Consider the following 21113-nt stretch of genomic DNA (forward strand, 5'->3'; position numbering starts at 1 on the left):
ATATATAACACCAACTGTCCCGACTGCGTGAGACTTTGTGAAGCCTTGAAGCAAGCTTTTGATGGTGACAATGATGGTGAGAATGTTGCTTCTCTAGATGAAGCTTTTTAAAAGAACATATAAATGATGGTTCGATGAAGATCTGGACCACTTATCACCTCTATTCGACTCCCTTAAATTTAGGTCATGTTTAAAATTCTCCTTTCAACAACAGTGACATTGAGGGCTTGAAAGAATTTCGTGGTGTGTTTGTGGGAAAACAGACAAATATTTTTTGGGCAGGATGGATACAATCCAATGAAACGAAGAAGGAGGAAACACACAGGAAGTAAGATTTAGAGAGAACATCAAGAGTAAAGCTGTTTTCCATCCCCTCTCGGGAGTATTCCGAAGCTCCTAATGGATTTTTAAACAGGGTTATGAAACTCACTCGAAGCTTAAATGGTTCAAATGGAACAAAATATGCCTAATCACATAAAGAGTGCAAAAGTACAGCACAGTTTAAGTTACAACACTTTCCCTCCGCTCTGAATCGCAGCGACTTTTGGATGTTGGCGTGATGAACTTGAATGGTAATTGTTGAGAGTAAATAGAACTAATGTGACTCTGCATCATGGCGAGGACAAGCGGAGCAGGGAGGTGAAGCCGCGCTCCCAGGATTGAGGAATGCAAAACCTCAGCCATTTCCCCTCCGTGTGGGATTTCTCCCGTTCTTTTTCTGTTTTTTTTTTTGGTCCAGTCATCCATTTTATTCTCCCTTCTCCGTCCAAACTCTGAGACAGCATCTATATACCTTATTAGATTAACATTCCGCCACAGCCTCGGTCGCAGGCGGAGATTCTTTCACGTACATCGCAGCCTACTTTATATCAAGTGCGATGTGAGACAAAGACGGTAGGAAAAAGAGTCTGTGGAGGGTGTAAAAATGTGCGGGGTGCCTTCACCTCAATAGGGGCAACTTTTGTTTTGTGAGAGACCCAGATCCCTCCCTCCTTCCCCTCTTCTCTCTCTTCTCTCTCTCTCTCTCTATGCCAATAAGGGGGGGAGGGAACGGTGGGGGTGACAGACAGATGCAGCTGGTAGAAGGAGGTGCAAGACTCCGGAGATAGACCGACAGACCTAAACACACTGAGGGAGAAAGCTCAGGACTTGTGATCCCTCCTTTCTGCTGGGAACACCTCCTCTTCCCCCCTACTTCAGCCTCCAGTGGGTTTTTTTTTGTTCTGGCCCAGGGTAACTTTTCTGTGGAGCGTGTTTGTGCATGTGTGTCTTGGACTCAGCCTTCTGTTAGCTAGGGGGGAGAATTTGCTGAGGCAATTGCTTCTCTCACCCTCCAACTCTCTCTTTTCATGCGTCCAGCATCTCTGTGAAGGAGGGAGAACACTTTGTCTGGCTGTGTCCAAGTGAAACAGCCAAGGCTCTGCTGGAAGTGAGGTGGTCTGAGCTTCAAAATAAAAGCATGCAGTCATTTTTTTATGGCGATGTGTGGCATCGATACTTTGTGTTTCACCGTCTCCATCATGGAGTTCATCCTATCACCATGCTTAGTGGTCTCTCGGTCTGTTTAGTAAATAATTGAACACATATTTTGATTACATTTTTAGGAAATTATTGTTACTGTACGGACATCCAGCTCCAGCCAGAATGACCAAAAGAAAAGCAGGAAACATGACCTCACAAAATGCAACATACAGTCGACTCAGTCATCAAAATCCTTGTTACTGTCATGACATTCATCTTACAGAAAGTTTAAGGGTTGGTGGATGAAGTCATTACACCTTTGCTGCAAAGCTAATGTCACTCATGGTCTACTGGTTAGAACACTGAGCCAGCACTGAGTCTATTCTTCCGATCATCATTTCCATCACATATTCCTATCCAGACTTTTTTGTTCTTGAAAATACTTGCCCACCAATCTAGTGCTGAGATCCACAGACTTTCTGGTAGCCATTGAAATGATAGTGACAACCTCAGTCCGTACATCAACATGTTGAAATAGCCATGGATGAAAATTCATGCACGTTAAAAAAAAATCCATATTCACCCACCACTGTCATGATGAGCTAAAAGTACCGTCGACATGTGGTGTGAGCTTCGTAACTAGGTTATGACCTACAGCCACTGGATATGTTTTCGCCTCATAATCAAGTCATCTCCTATAGTCCTCCCCCCCAAAAAAAATTGATGATGTTGAAATGATAAGTGCCATTGTTCGTGTCTTCGCCTTTAGTGAGGCAAAAGCCGCGGAAAAAAATTAAATTACCTGGAAAAAAAAATAGCATATGAAGTGATTTGCCTAAGAACAAATTCAAACACCAAACAATGTATGATACATAACAGTAAAACAGCACAGTAACTATAACAATAATAAAATGAATCCAGGAAGTACTCCCATAAAAGCCAGTCTTCAAAAGTGTTTTTCCGAGAGATTTGAAAGGAGCCAGTCTTTTGTTTTACAATTTATCCACTCTCCCTCCATTTGTAACGCTGGTAACGGCGACGCCGGTTGCACTCTTACTTTGAAACTCCGGACTGCGTACTTCCTGCTCGGGTGTATGTCGGTGGCGGGGATTTGACGGAGCAGTCAGAGGATGGCTGCCTGCGCCTGAGCTGCTCCTCTGCGCCCTCGGAGGGAAAACTCCGCGCAAATAAACGAGGATACGACCCCGGGCGAGTTGGGAGAAGAAGAGGTCTTCCGACATTTGGACCTCGCTGCCCTCTGAAAGGTGACTAATTCGTCTGGAACGTAGGCGGGACGGTGTTTTTGGAGCATGCCTGCCGAAGTGAAACAGGTTAGTGTTGATGTGAGAGCCGGTGCCTCATCTTCACTCTTCTTCTCCCCGCTCTCTCCTCCTTCTTGGTCCCTTCTGTCGCCTTGTACGTTATCGCTAATGTCTCTCACGCGCCTTGAATCCGTCTTAATTGAACTCATTTGAAGCCGGAGACATGTTGATGCCCTTCAGAATGGCGCGTGCGTGTGAGACGTAGATGTTAAAAACACGGCCATTTACACCACTTAGTGGCCCCTTCAAGCTCTGAATCGTCAGATGTGTGTGACTGGCGAGCTCCGTGACACGTTCATGGGCTCACACATGTCAGTGCCGTGTGTCGAGTGACCGGTGTGTGTGGTGGTGAGGTGGAAGTAGCGAAAGTTATCATCGCCTGCGAGGCTCCCAGTGAGGGCTCGCCAGGATTTACAGCCTGGACTGTGGTGCCAGTTGTGTGTGTGTGTGTGTGTGTGATGCTTGGCATTAAACCGCTTTTGTCTTTCACTTGCACAGATACCTCTGGAATGTGCTTTTGCGAGCTCTAGTGTGTGTGTGTGTGTGCAGCAGGGCAGGACGTGCATACGTTACCGTGCGTTTGCGAGGCGCATCCTCGGGCATCCTTCACCCGCCAAGCCTGGCAACACTCTAGAGGAGGCAGACAGACGTTCAGAAGGAAATGCATGGGAAAGGTTAACTCCGTTGTTTTTTCCTGCTTGAGTTTCAAACAAAACTGTCTGGGAAAGGCAGCCGTTGCTTACATTACTCGCGGGGTTGACCCTGCGGATTTGTGCCAACAGATGGAGATTTCACTTTTTTTTCTGGACGATGTTGGATTCAAAAAGCGAATCGAAACGAGGAGCACATTCATCTTTAATCGTGTGTCGTTTTTCTCAAACAAATTTATGTGATTCGGATGTTGTCAGATTTGTCCTTGTGAGGCCACCATAGTTACGGGGTCCCTGCAGTTCATTACGTAATAATGAAGCGTTTGCAACTTATGTGATCATCTTTATAAAGTGAGGCTTTACAAACATATTTCGTTCTCCACGTGTTATGATCATACTTTTTTATTCTTAGCAGAGAAAATAACGCCAAAATTGTAGTTAGTATCTTGACTGGTTTTGTTACAAAAATGAGCCCAAAAGCAGTTGAATGCACTTTCAGCTGCACAAAATACACATTTTCTTTCTACTACTTGTAATTTACAGCAAATATAAATCTCAGTAGTAGGTAGTTTAACCCTTTGGTCACAAAATTGCAACGGGCAACATTTAAACAAGCCCAGCTTTAAATATGGAGCCCGATGTAGTTACTACTTTACTCAAGTAGATGGCAGACTTCAGTCTGAGCAGCATTGGTGGGCATGATTCTATTGAAGGTTGTGGTGTAAATCGTGACGCTGCTTTGCATTCTGTGTACGGCTGGGCGATATAACACTTAAACTTCACTTAAAAAAAACTTTTGTTGTTTATTCTTGATCCTTTAAAAGATTCTTTGCAAAATGCTAGGTTTTGAGGCATCTGTAATGAAAACTGTAGGAACTACAGTTATTTTTTTATTTAAACAGTATAACAAACAAACAACAAAGCTAATTAAATTAAACAAATATGAAAGTAATACATAGCAGAGAACAAAAGTAAATCTACTATCAACAAATGTAGAAAAATTAAAGCATACTAACAATAAGTCAATGTCCATCAAATTATAGCATTTCTAACAAGTAATGAAGTATACTATGACCCTGCAATAGTTTGCCTCCACTGTCAACAAAGCACATCTAGACTCTCTCGAGCTCCAATCCAAATTTGGCACAGAGAGCACCAGGACTGTGCCCGTGACCCCCGCCGCGATGACTGGGATGGCTGGCATAGTTGTTGGCAAACCGGCGTGGTGACCTTTTCAACTTAGCTGGACATTGCTCGGCGAGGGAGCACCTGCTGGTGCTGGAGTAAACATGACAGGGTTCCAAATGTGTCACATTCTAGCAGCAACTGCAACAATATCGGCCGTGTTGTTTGTGTAGTTTATTTTTCATTCACACCGCTAGTAGGAGCAATGCAATTTGATATTTATAGGCTATACGTGTGGCTCAACATTTTTCCCAATAATTAAGGCTGTCATATTCAAACAGTTTTGATGAAGCTGCCTCCATGAGTGATACATGATTTTTTTCTTTCCATCATTTGAAACCTTAAAAGGAAGAAATTAAAAGTTCTGACTTACACAGGAAGTCTGACTTTACCGAGTTCACTTTCATTACAATCGTGAAATTGATTCCTTTGTGCTGCATGAAAGGGGCCATTTACATTTTCAAGTTGTTAAACTGCTCCCACGAGCCGTCTTTGTTTTATTACTGTAATAGAAATATCAATATAACGTGAATAGTGGTCTCCTCAGTTATAACAGTCCAGACCTTTGTCCAGAGACGGGCGTGTTTTGCCATACTTGTGAGTACCAAGTCTTGGCAAGCCACCTTCTTGTGAGGATATTTTGCTTTGTGATGACATTTTGGCTTGTCTTCACAAAGTTTAGAGGGCTAAAGTGCCAGTAAAAGTAGTCTTTTTTTAGGCGAAAGTTTGGTTCAGAGTCCTGGTTAAGGTTAGACAGTCTGGTGAAAGCATGATGGCAATGAGAGGTCCTCACAAAATAGTGGGAGAAACAAACATGTGTGTGTTTCTGGTTGATCCTCACTTGTGGGGACCAATTCTTGACTAAACACTATCCTTGTGAGGACCTCATGCCAATGTGGTGAGCATTTGCCCAGACCCCATTTTTCCAAGCCTCAATTTGAGGATTATCATCGAAATAACTGGGTCATTATAATTGAGTTTAAGTTTGGTTCAGAGTCCTGGTTGAGGTTAAGCCATTTGTTTTGGGTGGCTAAGTTAACAATTAGAGGCTAGGGAAAGAATTATGTGAGCAGTCCCCATAAAGGAATACAAACGTGTGTGTGTATGAATGGTGGACTGTACCTGTCCATGACACCTCCGGAAACATCTCCAGCCTGCCAAAATATGAATGGAAGGCAGAAAATGTCTCTGTTAATATGAACATGATAATGTATTAGAACTGCATGGCTCTCAGTGTTGACCCTTGAATTGCCAAAAGGAGTTCACAGAGTAGAGCTAAACTCTAGTGAGGATCATCTCTAAGTGCTTTAGAGCAGTGGACGGACTAAATGGAGGGATTACATCTCCACTCTGGCCTGGGAATGCTTTAGAGCCATAGTGGCTTGAAAGGGTTAACCTAACTCTTCAAAAAAACATGTTAAAGAATCCATCGACAGTGTATGCCCCACACATTGGACAGGTTGCTTGCATTTTCGGTGTGTTCTGCTGAACAAGTGCTGCAGTAGAGTTAAGAGCCCTACCGATCTGTCCGGACCTCGTCTTAATGCTGCAGCAGAGCTTACACTAAATGAGTTTTAACCCACTGCAGATTACTGAACAGCGCTCAATTAGTGAGGGGGTTGGCGGGGTCTGTCTGAGTTAAAAATAACTCAGCCTTTATTTCAAAACTTTACTCCAGCAGGGTTAAGCCCCGAGCCTTGGAAAGTCAAGGCTGAATTCCGTGCGGAATGTAAGTCATGAAGAAGAAGGGAAACATAATGAATAACCCAACAGTCATCATCTCGCAAAGGTCTGTCAAAAAAAGAGACAGACTTTACTTTCCCTCTGCAGCGTGAAAGACTCGTCTGAATAGCAAAATAATTCATCAGTGATTCAGCCAAAGACCAAAGGAGGTCTTGTCTTCTGACGGCGGGTTACTGCCAGATTCCTGACAGCTAGCGGGGCTTTCAGCTGCAGCCACTGAATTCTCTTCCCCTTTTTCTTGGAAGATGTTTTTTCTTTCCCCCTCTGACTAAATCTAAGAATCTTTATTTCCACTCTCGCTGTTTCTATATGATCAAGCAGCCATTGTCTGGCTTTGGGTTTCTGCCGTTTCCCCAGGCTGCGGCAGAAGATCAATATTTGTCGACATGTAGAGCATGAGGAGTCGCATTGTTTGGTGTGAGCAGGTCAACGAAGAAGAACGCAGACGTGGCAGTGACCGGAAACATTTGAATGCTTAATAGCTGCGCTGGGTGCATCTATTGACGGGGCATTTACTGGAAGAGCAGTGAAAAAGGGGTGGGGGGTTAGTCATGCTGTTGTGTTTTGAAAGTGGTGGTGGGGCGGATCATTTGGTCCAGGGTCGGAGCAGATGGTCTTCCCGTCATGCTGCCTGTCCATACTGACCATTCCTACCATGGTTGCCATACCGTTCCCATAGCTCTTCTGATCACAGGATGTAATGGCGGCGGCTTTGTCGAACATTAAAGATGAACCAACTTCTTCGTATATGAAACAGGCTTGAGATGCTATTGCCAAGTCTGTCAGCTCCACTGAAGATGTGTGTTATGCTCGCTTCATTCCCACCCGACCATCCAACGCAGAGCCTTTGAAGCAATTCCAGCATTTGGTTTTAAGTTACCAAAACTGAATTTGCATGCAAAGAGCCAACAGCATATACATCCCTTCACACGACAACCCTCTTCCTATAATCCAGGTCACGGACCCCAAAATAATCCCTAGCATTTAAAACACTTTAGCTTGACATCAGATTATCTCAATGCATTTTCAGTATTTATTGCAAGTGAATCGAAAAACTAATGTGTTTGGAGAAAAAAAAACTGTGCTTCATGCGCGTGTTTTAGAAAATACAATATATGAATAATTATATTGGAAAAAATATCCCGTTATCCAGTTCCCCCAACTGTGTTTTAATTGTCTGTCAGTGGTCACCACTTTCCTGTACGGAATACTTAGTTACTTACCAAACTAGTTTAAGGAAAGTCAGGAAAGTTAGGAAAGGCATGTTTGTAAATCTGCAGTTTATTCCATTATAATGCTGAGAAAATCCTAAATTCTTAGGTAGGATATATTTTTTTAATTATCTTTTATTTGTATTTAAAGTTTGTTTGTATCAAAAAGCAATGAACATACAGGTGTTTTTCTGCGCATTATGAAAAGTCATGATTCATTGTTTTTCATGATTATTATTTGGCACTTAGTGTTGAGGGCCCAATTATCGTAATATGTTTTTAAACTAGACTTTCATCCATTGCCAAATCATGTTATTAAGTAACATTAAGTAACAAGTGCTGCAGCAAACAAACTAACAAACAAGCACATTATTCATAGCTACAAAATTGCTATATGGATTGACATTATGCATCGCAGCCCGTGGAGTAGAAACAGAGAAACAAGGCATGTAATGACCTCATGTATCTGTTCCACAGTTTGGAGCTTCCTTCTAACCACTACAAAGTATTTCCTGCTATGGTTATTCTTTGAGACATCCTTCCCGATTATGTGGTTTCCAAATTCTTCCCATTTCAGGACGAGGACACATTTAGCTGCTGACTACTCAGTCACATATTATCAACCACACAATAGACAATGTAGAAACAACAAATCCATTTGAAAATAGGTTGTGGACTTGGATTGGATGCAATCCTGATGCCTGGAGTGAAGCCATCCATAGACACGAAGTCCATAAAACTATAATTAGCCACACAGTGGATTTAAGATCAAGGCAAGTTGATCTGGAATATTACAGTGGTTTCTTTAAATTTACGACTGCAGTTTAGGTTTCAAAGTTGCCTTAGGATCATCTCGTGCAATTCGACTCCTGACATCTGTCCCTCAAGCAGGTTAAGACAACCAGCAAGAATTATGTGCCAATGTGATTTGATCCGAGCGAGTGGTGGTCTACACCGTATATATAGCTCACGGCATGCACTTGTACTGTATCATATGGAGGACCCATTCAACATTTGGGAGTTTGGTGGGTGATCACGAGGGCCTCTTGGCACTCGGCCAGTGCTCCCAATCCTGCATCAGTGAGAATGTTCGCCCACCATCCGACAACTTCCCCAGCTCTCCCCATCATGCCGGAGGAATTGAAAGTAAATTGGAAAGCAGTAGGGGGTTAGCTGGAGATTGATGCTGTCATACTGCTATGTTTGGAAGCAGCGTCGCGGAGAAGAAGCTGCGAATTAATGAGATGGCAGCTTATTATCTCGCCAGAGCTGCTGAATCTTTTTACCCAGTCAGCTCTGCACTCAGGCTTTTATCAGGAAATCGGGCAGAATGTCTGAATCGTGGACGCATGGCTGTAATTCAGGCTTCTGCAAACACGGTAATGCACAACGTTTAGTGTGTGCGCTCAAGCATTTTTGCAAAGCATGTAGCATTCGGCAAAAATTGTTGACTCATTGTTGTTACTTTTCCACAGACGACATGGAAGTAAACTGGCTAGAAGGAAAAGCTGATGATACAATTCTGTGACATTTACTCATCGAACTGAAACAATGGATGTGCACTGATCTCAATTCCTTATTTGACTCTCCTAAAAATGTGGCAACGACTCTAATGTACTGCCCGTCAGTTGCTCGCATATACAAGTGCACATGTTAGCTGACATTTTTTTTCCTGTCATGTGATTAAGTAATATTTTCACTCCACAATCTATCACATTTCTGGTGACAGTGACAACATGTTTTACCTTGTGTCCACAGCTTTAAAGTAAAAATAGTTGCTTTGAATTTCAAATGCTAAAGATGCTAACGTAGGAGCTAATTATGGCTGACATAGCTTGTCGCGCCATGGGAGGGCAACATATGTGCTGTAATCTGAGGCATTGACACGGGGTCTGTTGTGTGGGTCAGTGTGCTCGTAGTGACCTCTGTCTGAGTTTGAATTCAAGCGGCACATATATGCTACTTCATTTCTCTCCCTATATATGTTGTGATATTAATAGCCAGTAAATTATTGTAGCTTGCATGTGACACCCACAAAGGTGCTGCACTAAGGAAACAACCAGGTTGCAGGTTCAGGACCAGGCATGGCACAAAAACAGATGGCAGACTGGTGGTTGGAGAGAGGCCAGTTCACCTGCCGGGCAGAGCCGAAATGCTCCAGATCAAACCACCTAATCCCTGAATGCTTGGGTGCCACATTTGTTTGACATCTCTCGCCCGAATTCTTACTACAGGCCTTTTGTGCTCACGTTCGGTTGCAATAGCATTTGTTTGAAACTCAATGTATTGTACTTTGTAAAAGAAACAACATAAAAAATGAACATAAATCATTACTTGCATTGATTTTAACGCCTTAAAACAAGATGTTGAAATTCACGCTAAGCTAAAATTAGTGTAAAGCCGACAAACACACAGACGTGAGGAGAACTGTCCGGCAGATATTTGGCTTATTTACTCAGTGTTTGTCTTGTGAGTGCCAGCCTTGTTTACCAGGGAAGGGGGGAGCCATAACTGCCTGACATTGTCAAATAAACACAGCCAATCTGGGCTGCTAAAGGCCAGCGATGAGAGCCATGTTTAACGTCAGGTGGATAAGAGCGACTTGCCTCGGAGCAGCTAAGGAGAAACTCCGTAGCTACAGTAGAAGCTTCTTAAGCGAAGGGAGGCTGAGTTGGAATTGTGCTCGGAGCAACTCTAAAGCGGTAATTATTGTGTGACATTCTCATGCACTAACGGTAGTCTTATTACATAATGGCGAGGGCTGCAAATGACGATTATTTTAACTGTGAGACATTGATCAATTAATGGCCTCATTGTGTATTTGCACTCTTATAGCGCAATGTTGGTCATTACTGCTCTATTTTTTTAACAAGTGTTTTAACCCCCCCAGTCATGAGAAGTCTGCAGCCATCCACAGGCTATTCATATGATTCAAGCTGCATCTCAATATTAAACAACTTGTTAAGAATTTTTGCAACTGCTACTTGCTGTTGCCGAGGATTGTAATGGAAGAAGAAAAATAAAAATATATGAACAATATACGAACAGAGCATGTGGTTACTTAGGACAAATAACCATGTTTCATTGTTGGTTCCATATTTGTCTACATCTCCAACCCAATCAATATGCCCCCATTCATTTGGATCTCTAGTTCACTGGTAGCCCCTCTGTGCAGACTATCCCTCTGGTGTAGTTGTGAGTCCATTGATCTAGAAATCCAGAGATTAGCGACACTATCCACTGCAAATCCGTAACCTTACCCACCACAGAGAAAAGTGATCCTTTTACTTATATATCATATATCAAATATGGCCCCCAAAATGTTGTCTGTAGAAGTTGTAAACCAGACTAGACCACTTTCTCCAGGGCTGTGCTTCTGGGGGCTTTTGAAAAGGGCTTTGACAGTTATGTATAGCCTGTATAGGCTGCACCTACCCCATCATGCAGCTGGGGGACCTCTCAGAGGGGCCCTGAGGGGGAAGGTCAAAGTCCTCATGAAGCTTCCCTCAACCAGAAACGGTGATACAAACACTCTTCACGTCTTTCTATCCCCCTTCAGAAATGTCCACATTGTACCAGGCAGCCCAACTGTGGGGGCTGGGGCAGAGTGGCGCAGCGGAGGCGGCTCTATGCGTGTTTAGTCTGAAACTTTCTTCGGGGGATTAGCCCACTTCCTGCTCAGGGTCTGCCGTACGAGTGGACAACATCGATTGGCCATCATCGCACCATCTGTCTCAGTCTGTCTTTTGGGATTAATGATTCCCTTTGACAGCTCTTTAGCAAGGCTCTATCAGTGTCATCTGACCTTTCAGATTACTCTGACATGTGGCACTGCGGGGATCGTCAATAAGGCATCCCTGCTTTATTTGGTGTGAAGCACGCCGTCATCTCAGTGTTTGGAGGTGTGATTTGACACTTTCAGTGCTAAAACCGTAATAGCATTAGTCATGAGACACCTGGGAGACTGGGAGATGGTCCAAATGCAATAAAACTGAATGAGATAGAGACACCCTGGTTAGTACTCCTAGGTAAAGATACATTTCTTTTGTCGCCGACAATGATTTCCATTGTCTGGAGGACCATTGCATCTATGAGTCTTTGCAGTTTTGGTATACATTCCACTAGTAATCTTGTTTAATTCGGAGGCGATGGAAGGTGCAGGTTTGTGGTGTATGTGTAGTATGAATGGTTTAAATTCGGCTTTTGGTAGAGATTTGGGCATCATCACATACTGCGGTAAAACAGATGAGTGCCTTGAGTCTCTGTCACCAGTGAATTGTGCACACATTGATAACGTGCAAGTGTGCAAGACAAAAAATGTTTTTGTATGACAGAGGCGTTTCACTTTTTTTGTTTGTCTGGAATTTCAGAACTAGGATCAAATACAGCTTTGTATCCGATGATCATCACAGTACTGTGTGACTGGATACATATACATTATTTGTGTTTATTCTTTGTCTGAAAAACAAAGAGGGTTTTTTTGTTGGAAGACGGTCCGTTTACTGCTGACTCAGAGCTCTCTCACAGAGCTTGTTGAGAGTTTCTGACTGGCGGTTGCTGACCTACTGGCAGTTGTAGTCCACCGATGAGGCCCACTACTTCATTACGATGCTGTTCTTAGTTTGTAGCAGACAATACTAAGCGCTGATGGCCAAGGTCCAGAGAGAGAAATGAAAGAGTCCAGCAGGGAGGGAAAGTGCAGAAAGCCGGGAAAGTCCAAACCGCAGTCAGTTGACCACACTTGAAGCTGTTACAACTACATCTACACACATCCTCTTGAGTAGCAAACAACTTTGCACAACACTAACTAGTGCTGAAAGTTCAGCCAAACGGGAAGAAATGGATACGATGAATACATTTCTGAAATTCTTTGTGCTGTGGATTTTCCAGTCTCTACAGTTGAATGGCTGCGACAATAGAGGATTCCCAGCTCTGGACGGGCTGTCATACGCTATTACATGTGAATGTGGCTCAGCATTGTTGCTCATCTACTCATCTTCTCCTGGTACTTGCTCATCCAATTTCCCAGAGGAACTGCTGGGGAACAATGCACCGATGCTCACATATTCCAGCTCAGCTCTATTGAGCTATCTAATGAACCTCTGCTGCGCACCGAGCCAACACTACCACTGGGACTCGACAAAACCCTGTGTCCCCCTCTTTTTTTAATTTGTTTGGAATGTATAACAGGCTGTGAAGTGGAGCGTGGCGCTCTGTCGGGCCGTGCCAAACAGGTTTGTGGATATGATGGGACAGGTGGCAGGCGCCGGTGGTAGGCGCTGCAGTTAACACGGTGCATAGAGTTAGAGCAAAAGCAGTCCTGGTCTTGCAGTGTTGGCAGGTAGTTCTGCCAGGGTCCCGCTGTTGAGTCAAGTGAGATCCTTTTACTAGGACATTTCAGATGTGTGCAAAAAGGTCAGGACTGTGTTTCCTTGCTCAGTCAGGTTCGCTTTTTTGGATGATGTTAGTCAAAATCAAGAGGTGTGCTATTGCATGTTACTAGCTACTAGCAAAGTAGCATGTTGTGCTGTGGCTCGTAATCCTTCCATAAGACGAAAAAAAAGGGAGATTCTCTGAGTAAATTTTGAATTAACTATTCACCACAGCAATGGGATCTGCAGAATAAAAATGTAAAAAAAATCTATTCAAAGTTGACATTGATTACAAAGGCACTTGAGAAGGATCTATTCTTTTCCCCTTGACTTCGTCAGCATCTGTGCTGCACCATTTTGACTTTTCTTCAGTTACTTTATCTTATATGTGTGGAAAGAAAGTGCTCTAAAACCCATAAAGTCGTAAAGTTAAGCAAATACGGCATGTTGACACAGACCTCCTCAAGTTCCCAAATTCCTTCCATCAAATTCAAGTACAGTTAAGAGAGGTTTAATCCAATAAAACCATGCTCTTCAGCTGTTTTGTATTTTTTGCTCCGTCTCCCTCGACTCCAACTCCAAATATATGCGTGTGTGTATAAGGGGGAGGGGGCGTGGTCAGAGCCAGACTCTGTTGTTCAGGCCACAAAGGAACACTGGGAGTGTTTTTCAGGTCATGGAGCAGCCACATTCCAGACCCATATCGAAGAACTGTCGAGAGTGCGACCGTCCTCTGCTGAGAGTCACTCCTCCACAGACCTGGCCCTGAAATACTAGTCATAGTTGAGTGTCTCATGGAGTCTGGTGGTATATAGTCAATGCTCCCCTTGTGCGGGGCTTTAGCATCAGTTACCATTTAGCTTAAAGTCACGAGAGACCAGACTAAGTGCTCACTTTTCCTGATCCGTTATGTTCTCACGCCACTCAGGTTGGGACTTACCCAAGACCTTGATCTGGTCATGCAATCTTGTTACTGACTCACAATGCTCCTGTAGTAAACATTCATTTTAAACAGTTGTTGAAGTATCTGCTTTGAAAATGTTCCTTGTTATTTGGTTCTAGCTCTCAACCTTATCATGACCCCGCAAAGCATTGTTCCTGTCGACCTATTCATTGTTGGCTCTTGTTCCAGGAGATTTGGTGCAGCAGCTAGTTAGAATGTAACTGGAGACTGGACCTCAAACTCAGAATGTAATCACATATTTATACTCATATATAAAGTTTCGCTCATAAAAACTTTTAAATATCTCAAGATAAGATATATAATGATTCTGAATGTTGTACTTAATTGTGCAATAAGTAGTTTGGTTGATTCTCTGAAATAGTTGCTGTCATTCTCATGATGTCATGTTGACATAACTGGACACAAGTCGTCCTCCTATAACGCCCTGTTAAAACGTGTCATCTTTCTGTCCACACTTAAAACAAAGCCAGCATGTTTAGATGCACAGTGAAACATGCAGGTAATGGATACGGGTTTCCGCTAGAAATCCAAGGTATAGACTAACACGGCATTCACTGTGTACTATGAGATGCTATTAGCTTTGTGTTGGCTAACAAAAGAGGTCATACAATGAACATCTGTTAGCACTGTTGTGAAGTGACAATTGTCTTTGCAATTGAAAAAAACACGGACAAGCAGCTTCATAGTGCTGTGGGAGACCTTGGGATATATGGTAGCCTCTAATATAGTGTTGCTCTTGGCATAATACAGTAGCAGGAAACTCTAAAGACTTTTCACGTGGTTTCTCACTATTGTCAAATTCTACAATGACTTCTAGCTGGTCAGAAGAGGAGAAATTCCACCTTTCTTAACAGATGTTTATTGCAGAATGTTCCAGGAGTTGGAAAGTGTCGGTCGAACTTCCTTCAAAGGGAAAAGCTATTGTGTCCCCTACCTCACAGCGATGTGGAATTCACAGCGGGCATGTGCACAGAAAATGATCTGAAATTACAGGCCTCCGTCCACGCTCTGCAATCTGAGTTGTGCAGGCGGCCCAGTCGGCATGATGTCCTCGGTCCTGCTAAAACTCCAGCACAGAAGCCCCGAGCGGCTGCTGCCCGCTTTTGCTGGTATCTGTGGCAACAAGCCACTGTCTTCTCTTTCCAAACATCTGAATTGACTTTCTGTCGTAAACAAAAACCTCTGCCTTGCTTTGCTCAAACAGCTGCGATGTCTTTTGTTTCACTTGTGTTTATGAAACTTAATCTCTCAGGATACACCCTTTAATATAAGTCATCTTTTCTAATTTTGAAGTTTTTTAACATGGGTGTTACTTTGATGCAGAAATTATATTTATAAACTTGATGAACAACAACAACCATTGATGGCATATAGTGTAAATATCGAGAAAATAAACATGAACAAATCATTTTGAATTGATAGCCCCTCTACCTAAGTGCTGGCACTCAGTTGTTGACAAAGCAGATTTCCAGTTCTCTAAACAACTCCTCAACATGAAAAAGAACCCTGTCGTGGTTTTTGACTATTGTTTGTGGCTGATTATATTTGAGTCAAGGATCAGTTTGAGAGTTTGAATGAGGGTACTTTGGCTGGCAACCATGTGACCACCACAAGTGTGTGTTTCCTAATAGCCTTCTAGTGTCATGATTTTCACAATAGGCTATTCACCGATCCACATTGTCTCTCCTCCGATCTGATCTAGACACATACAGATGTTATTCTGAGCCAATACCAGAGCATTGTTCACCTGTTGTTGTCATCATTATTATAGATTGGGTATTAGAAATGCAACTCAAGGTATGTATAAAGCCTGAGCGGGTGACAGAAAAGAAATTCCAGCAGACAACACTAAGCCCAGACACGGACACCACAGACACACACAGACTCAAAAACATTGGTATCAGTACCAATACTGAATTGGATCCGTAGACTGGCTGCAAAAATCTATGCAAGCTCTCTAGAAGACTGTAGTGAATATTCGTTACCTTTGTGGCACTTAAAAGCTTTCTGTGTCTGCTTTGGCTATTTGTAACTTTTTTTTGATTGGCTGCTTGTGGGTGCCTCCGTCCTTAATTATTGAATGCCTCTGGAAAGTGCCTCACTAATGGGGCTGAAAGAAGTCCCCTTAGCGGCGGTGTGAGTTCTGTCTCCAACACTGGAGCAGGAACAAGCGGGGCACTGTTGATGATGAAACTGTCTGCTCTGATTTGGTGACACCACTCGCAAAGCTGTAGCCTGAATAAATGATATCTCTTTCATGTCCTTTTGAATAAGCCGATGTTATGGCTGGAAAAGTGAATGTGGCGCGTGGGAATATGACATCCAATGTCTAATGTCGTCGTCTGGCTACTTTATTCTTTTATATTTGATGCGACAGTCACATAAATATTTCTATCTTGTAATTGCAAATTCAAGTTGCTTTGTTAAGTTTCCATCTAAATCAGTTTGGTACTGGAGAATATTCACTTAAGGCATATTTAGACTGCGGATCCTGGTTGGGCAACACTGAGGACACCTGGAGAGCATTTCCTCATCAGCACAGGCCTGGACCATTGCCAGTAGAAAGCCTTAGCATGGAGAGTCATCCCTGAGTTCACCTGACCCTTCTAGACGGAAGGACCGGTGCTTATTTCCTGTGTAACCATTGTGGGCAGATTCAGAAATGCCAACTCAATTTCATTGACAGAGTCCAAGGGCTGATTCATATAATGCTGCCTCCCAAATCCAAAGGAGCAATTTGGGAATCAGCTTTGGTCTAATACCTCAAATGAGTCATGAGCCACATGACAATCCTCTCTTTCCTCTCCAGCTGTCCTTTTGTGTTCAGAACACAGGGTACAGTTTAAACCAGCCAATGAAAAGATTCCTTAACCTCTTGCTACCATTTCACCAGGATGGAACTGAATTGGTTCGTCGTTATTTTGGCACCACTAATCTGGAACCCACAGAAAGAAATATTTGTTTTTATATTTGAAAGAAATGTGTTCCCCTTTCTTTGAATAGCTGCTTTGGAATACGCTTAATATTTTGTTAAGTTATCAGAGGCTAGCGTCACCATCTTTGACCTCGGAAAGCTAGAGTTATATATTTGATTCCTAAAAGATTGTGGTGCTTCTGTAGGTATTGATGAAATGACTCACTCACCCCCACCATAAATGCAGACTTCTGGAAATGTGACTTTTTTATATCAAAGATTGAATCACCAGCTCACAGATAAATAGAAGGTCAGCCAAGGTCTCCACATATCATCCTTCAGTTATTGTTGGCTGCATCGCTGACCTAGAGTGCTTGTTTTCAGCACTTTTGGGATCTTGCCCACCTCCTTCGTGAGGCTACAGAACTAATAGGCTTTGGTCTACAGAATCCATCCCTCTGTTTTGTCCCTCGTTGGGCCATTTGTTGAGGGCACAATGGGAGCAACAACAATAGCCTTGACTATTGTGCTCCTACTGACACTTGTTTTGTAAATGGTAAAAATATATGCACAGTTTTTGCTTGAAGGATTTTCGTTTTTTTTTCTGATTTTTTTTCAAATGGTATGAAACTTCTGTCAATCCAGTCTAGCAGGCAAAGATTGTTGCATTGCTCTGTTAATGGGATTTTCTGCTCAACCAAAAAAAGATCTGTGTCCAAATTTCGATCAAAGCTCCAATAATTTCATATATTTTTTTGTGGTGACATCAACAATTTGACAATCCAAGACAAGCGCTGGCCCATGTACCTTGACCTCCATGTGAAAACCCCAGACCCAACACTGTTTTACATATTCCCCCCAAAAAGTTAGTTGTTGTCACGCATCTCATTGCTTCATGTGTGCATTATTTTCTTCTGTCCACATTTTTGGATTCGCTCTAATGGCATTTCAGCACATACTTTGTGCTGAAATGGCATACTTTGTGTCTTTGAACGCACTGCATGGAGCCAGTTATCTTCATGAACAAAGGTACAGCCCTAGCCTTATGTTGTCTAGCTGTTGTCGAAAAATAAAATGCACAGCGTGTGTTTGCAATGCGTCATACGGAGTTATAAAAAGAAAGTGCAAAGGATGTGTGTTGAAGTCGAGGTTGTGTGAATAAAAGCACAAAGCTTTTGTCACAGTACTGAGCAAAACTCAGTGGATCTTTAAAGAACGTTGCTCTTATTTGGCAACTTTGCTGAAAAATAAGGCCAAAGTTTTGCTGCAGAAAGCTCCCATCACAAGTCACGTCGGGGATTATTAGAGAATACGTCGTCACAGCCCAAGTTGAGCAAGTATAAATCTCCTTGTCTGTTAACTTGCATTTCCAAGATGCAGCAACTTCTCCTGTCTATAAAAAATGTCACCGTCCAGTCAATATGTCTTGCCATTTATTAAAAATAAGATGCTGGGCTGAAAGCCTTTGAGCAGTACTTATAAAAGGTTGAAGCGGTTTCTCATGAATTGGTACTTTTATGATCATGGCCGTCATGAAAACCTCTGTCGACTCAGGATTATTCTGAAGCTCTGATGTTGGCAGAGAAGCTGCTAACACAGGATTCCACCGCAGTGTGAATGGAGGATGGGAAGGTTTTCCAACCCTTGTTATTGGAGACGTGTGTGTTTGGGGGTACCCCTTACAAGAATTTGGATCCAAATCCAACACTGCAGTGAGTCATTTACTGTGTGTCATGCCAAAAGCATCGCTCCCCTTTTCTTCTGAAGACCTTCCATGACAAAAGCCTTCCACAGAGTCGCTCCTGCTGAAGTCATCACTCACCCACCACTCTATTTTAAGCCTTCAGTGGGGCCCACTCCCCTTCTAGACCTCAGTCTGTGTGTGTGTGGGCTTGAATCAAACGTCACAGTCCTGCACACTCTCTGGGAAAGCAGCTGCTTCATGCTTCCTATGGCCAGTTCCTCGTTAGTATAGTGGACAGTATCTCCGCCTGTCACGCGGAAGACCGGGGTTCGATTCCCCGACGGGGAGATGGAATAGTATTTTTTTCCGTTGTCATAAATTACATCTTTATCAGATCCCTCTGGGCGCTCGTTTTTTTTCAGTGAAGTATTCATATATGAAATATGACATACATTCATATATCACTATTTTAAAGTCTGTAGCTTCAAAAAGGTTAGTGATGATGGAGTACTGTTAAGGAGAAAAATCTTCAGTTTATTTAGTTAATTTAATTTTTTTTCTTACTTTCACGTGATAATATTGGTTTTTCTATGGAAATTAAGCTTTGTCTCCTCTGTTTTGCGAAATATTTTTCGCTTTTCCTTGTATTAATCAATCTTATTTATTTACTTGTACATTAAAATAGTTTTATACTTCATCTCACACACTTTTGCTTTACATTCATCTTGATCACAAAATCATATTTATCCTCATAACACAGTGGGTGTGAGACAAGTATACTGGTTTAATTTCAGCTCAATAGTCTTTCTCATCGACATTGGAATGCCCCCTTAATGTCCTCAATCTCGAGCCGCTGATAAGGATGAGCTGCTGTGCAATGACTGCATGCCATCAGCCCTGTGTGTTTTCAGAGTGCTGACGGGAGCAATGAACGTCCTGCCTGAGACGAAATGCATCTTAGCCATCCTATCGCCGCAGAGACTCTAAAAAGCTTCTCCGGGTTACGTCCTAGCCTCTAGCACTGCTCACTGAAGTGTGTGATGATGGCTGTTGTTCTTTGCATAATTACCAGCACATTAACCGCTGCCCTCGTGGCTGGTAAAACACTCGCGTTGATTGAAGCACAAAGGAGAGTCTTGGGATGTGTAAAGGTTCTGGAGGAGATTCCAGCGAAGGTCCTGCGGCAAAACAAGCAACAATTTAAAGCTTCCCTCACTCATACACCATTCTGTTCTCTCTGGGGTTGTGAAAGTGCTTTTATAGCTATGGCATGTCGCAGTTTATCCCGCTTTGTGACCGTCACATAGTGAGTTTGGGCTGAAAGCAACTCAACGAAAAATAGACTCCAAGGGGAACCTGCTGTGCCTAGCAGAGATATTGCAGAGGAGGAGGTAGAAAAGACATTTGGAGCGCAAGCAATATGGAGGTGCTGTGAGGTCGCTGTTTTCTATTTCTACTGTGGCCTTGGTACCCTCCAGAGTAACCATGACGTCCCTTGATTTTAAACCCTTATTACCTGATATGTTCAAAATGTGTATATGATACTCCATTTTGCTTTTTTTTAAGATTAAAAACTTGCTTGGCAGCATGTCTGAGAGCATTAAAAATAGCAATGTTTATATTTCTAACTGAATCTGGGGGAATATTTTGTACTTCCAAACACAATCTTCAATCGTTTTTATAAACAAAACATCTCTTAACCAAGCACAATCTGCCACCTGTTTGTTAGGCGTGTTGGCTAATTGTCCACTGTGCATTCAAACCGCTGTCATAGATGGACATCCTGGGCTTTTTGCCAATGTTTGTCTTTCCTCTGTGGCTAAGCAAGATACATGGAGATTTCTCGGAACTGTCATGTGGAGTCAAGTGTAATTAATCCAGATAGCACTTACCTCCAGCTGTTTGTGATTGTTAAACAAGGCTTGTTTTGAGAAATTGTCCGGCTTGTTAGCTATTTGAAAATGACAGTAACACTGACAACAAACACAACCAGGCAAAAAATCGCTGCAGGAGAAAGGATGTGCACATTTGAAGTCCTGTGTGAAGGCCATATTGTTCTACCTCTCACGTGAAAGAAATTTTTGTGTTTTAGGATGTTGGATAATTGCTAAATGCTAATGCTAGCCCAGGATAAAACATGCTTCAGATCAAAGATCACTCAACCTTCATGTAAAGCTCTGTCAGTGTTAAACACTGTCCCTTCAACGGGCAGCTAAGACTAGCTAGCCACTAAACTTCTGTGCTTCGTATTGATCGGCAGCCGAAGCTAATCAAGGTTATTCAAGGGCATGGACAAAAAATGCTATCGTGAAAAATGTTGTAATTTTGGCGATAATTATAACGATAAATCGTTTTCATTCTATTCCATGTGTTGTACACACTGCAGTCTCTCTTGAAGCTCTTTTATGATTACATTTATTCGTGGATGTAATCATAATGATGTCTCCAACATCATTATTTGTTTATGTTTAATTAGAATAGAACTTAGTGTAGAGATGAGAAATGTAATGTTTCACGTCTCTGGTAGAACCCGCTCCTGTCTGCTAGACTGCTCTGCCAGCTTTTGAATTGAGCCGTCTGTCTGCTGTCTCACATGTCTCTTAACTG

General features: G+C 42.6%; 1 protein-coding gene and 1 non-coding gene across 10 annotated transcripts in view; both read left to right on the forward strand.

Moving 5' to 3' along the window:
* arvcfb (ARVCF delta catenin family member b) overlaps positions 1 to 21113 on the forward strand; it is a 225300-nt gene that overhangs the window by 120234 nt on the left and 83953 nt on the right. Inside the window, exon 1 of one of the 9 annotated variants that reach the window (XM_053869586.1) lies at positions 2558 to 2792. The exons of 7 other annotated variants lie outside the window; for them this stretch is intronic. In XM_053869586.1, the coding sequence (XP_053725561.1) occupies positions 2772 to 2792 (21 nt within the window). In that variant the 5' untranslated portion in view covers positions 2558 to 2771. Of the gene's footprint in view, positions 1 to 2557; positions 2793 to 21113 lie in introns of those variants that run through there. One more of the 9 variants, XM_053869588.1, reaches the window with a different exon arrangement.
* trnad-guc (transfer RNA aspartic acid (anticodon GUC)) lies at positions 18783 to 18854 on the forward strand. The gene has a single exon. It is a non-coding gene; the product is annotated as a tRNA-Asp (tRNA).

This window comes from Synchiropus splendidus, chromosome 7 (genome assembly GCF_027744825.2).
Source record: "Synchiropus splendidus isolate RoL2022-P1 chromosome 7, RoL_Sspl_1.0, whole genome shotgun sequence".
NCBI classification, from domain to species: Eukaryota; Metazoa; Chordata; class Actinopteri; order Syngnathiformes; family Callionymidae; genus Synchiropus; species Synchiropus splendidus.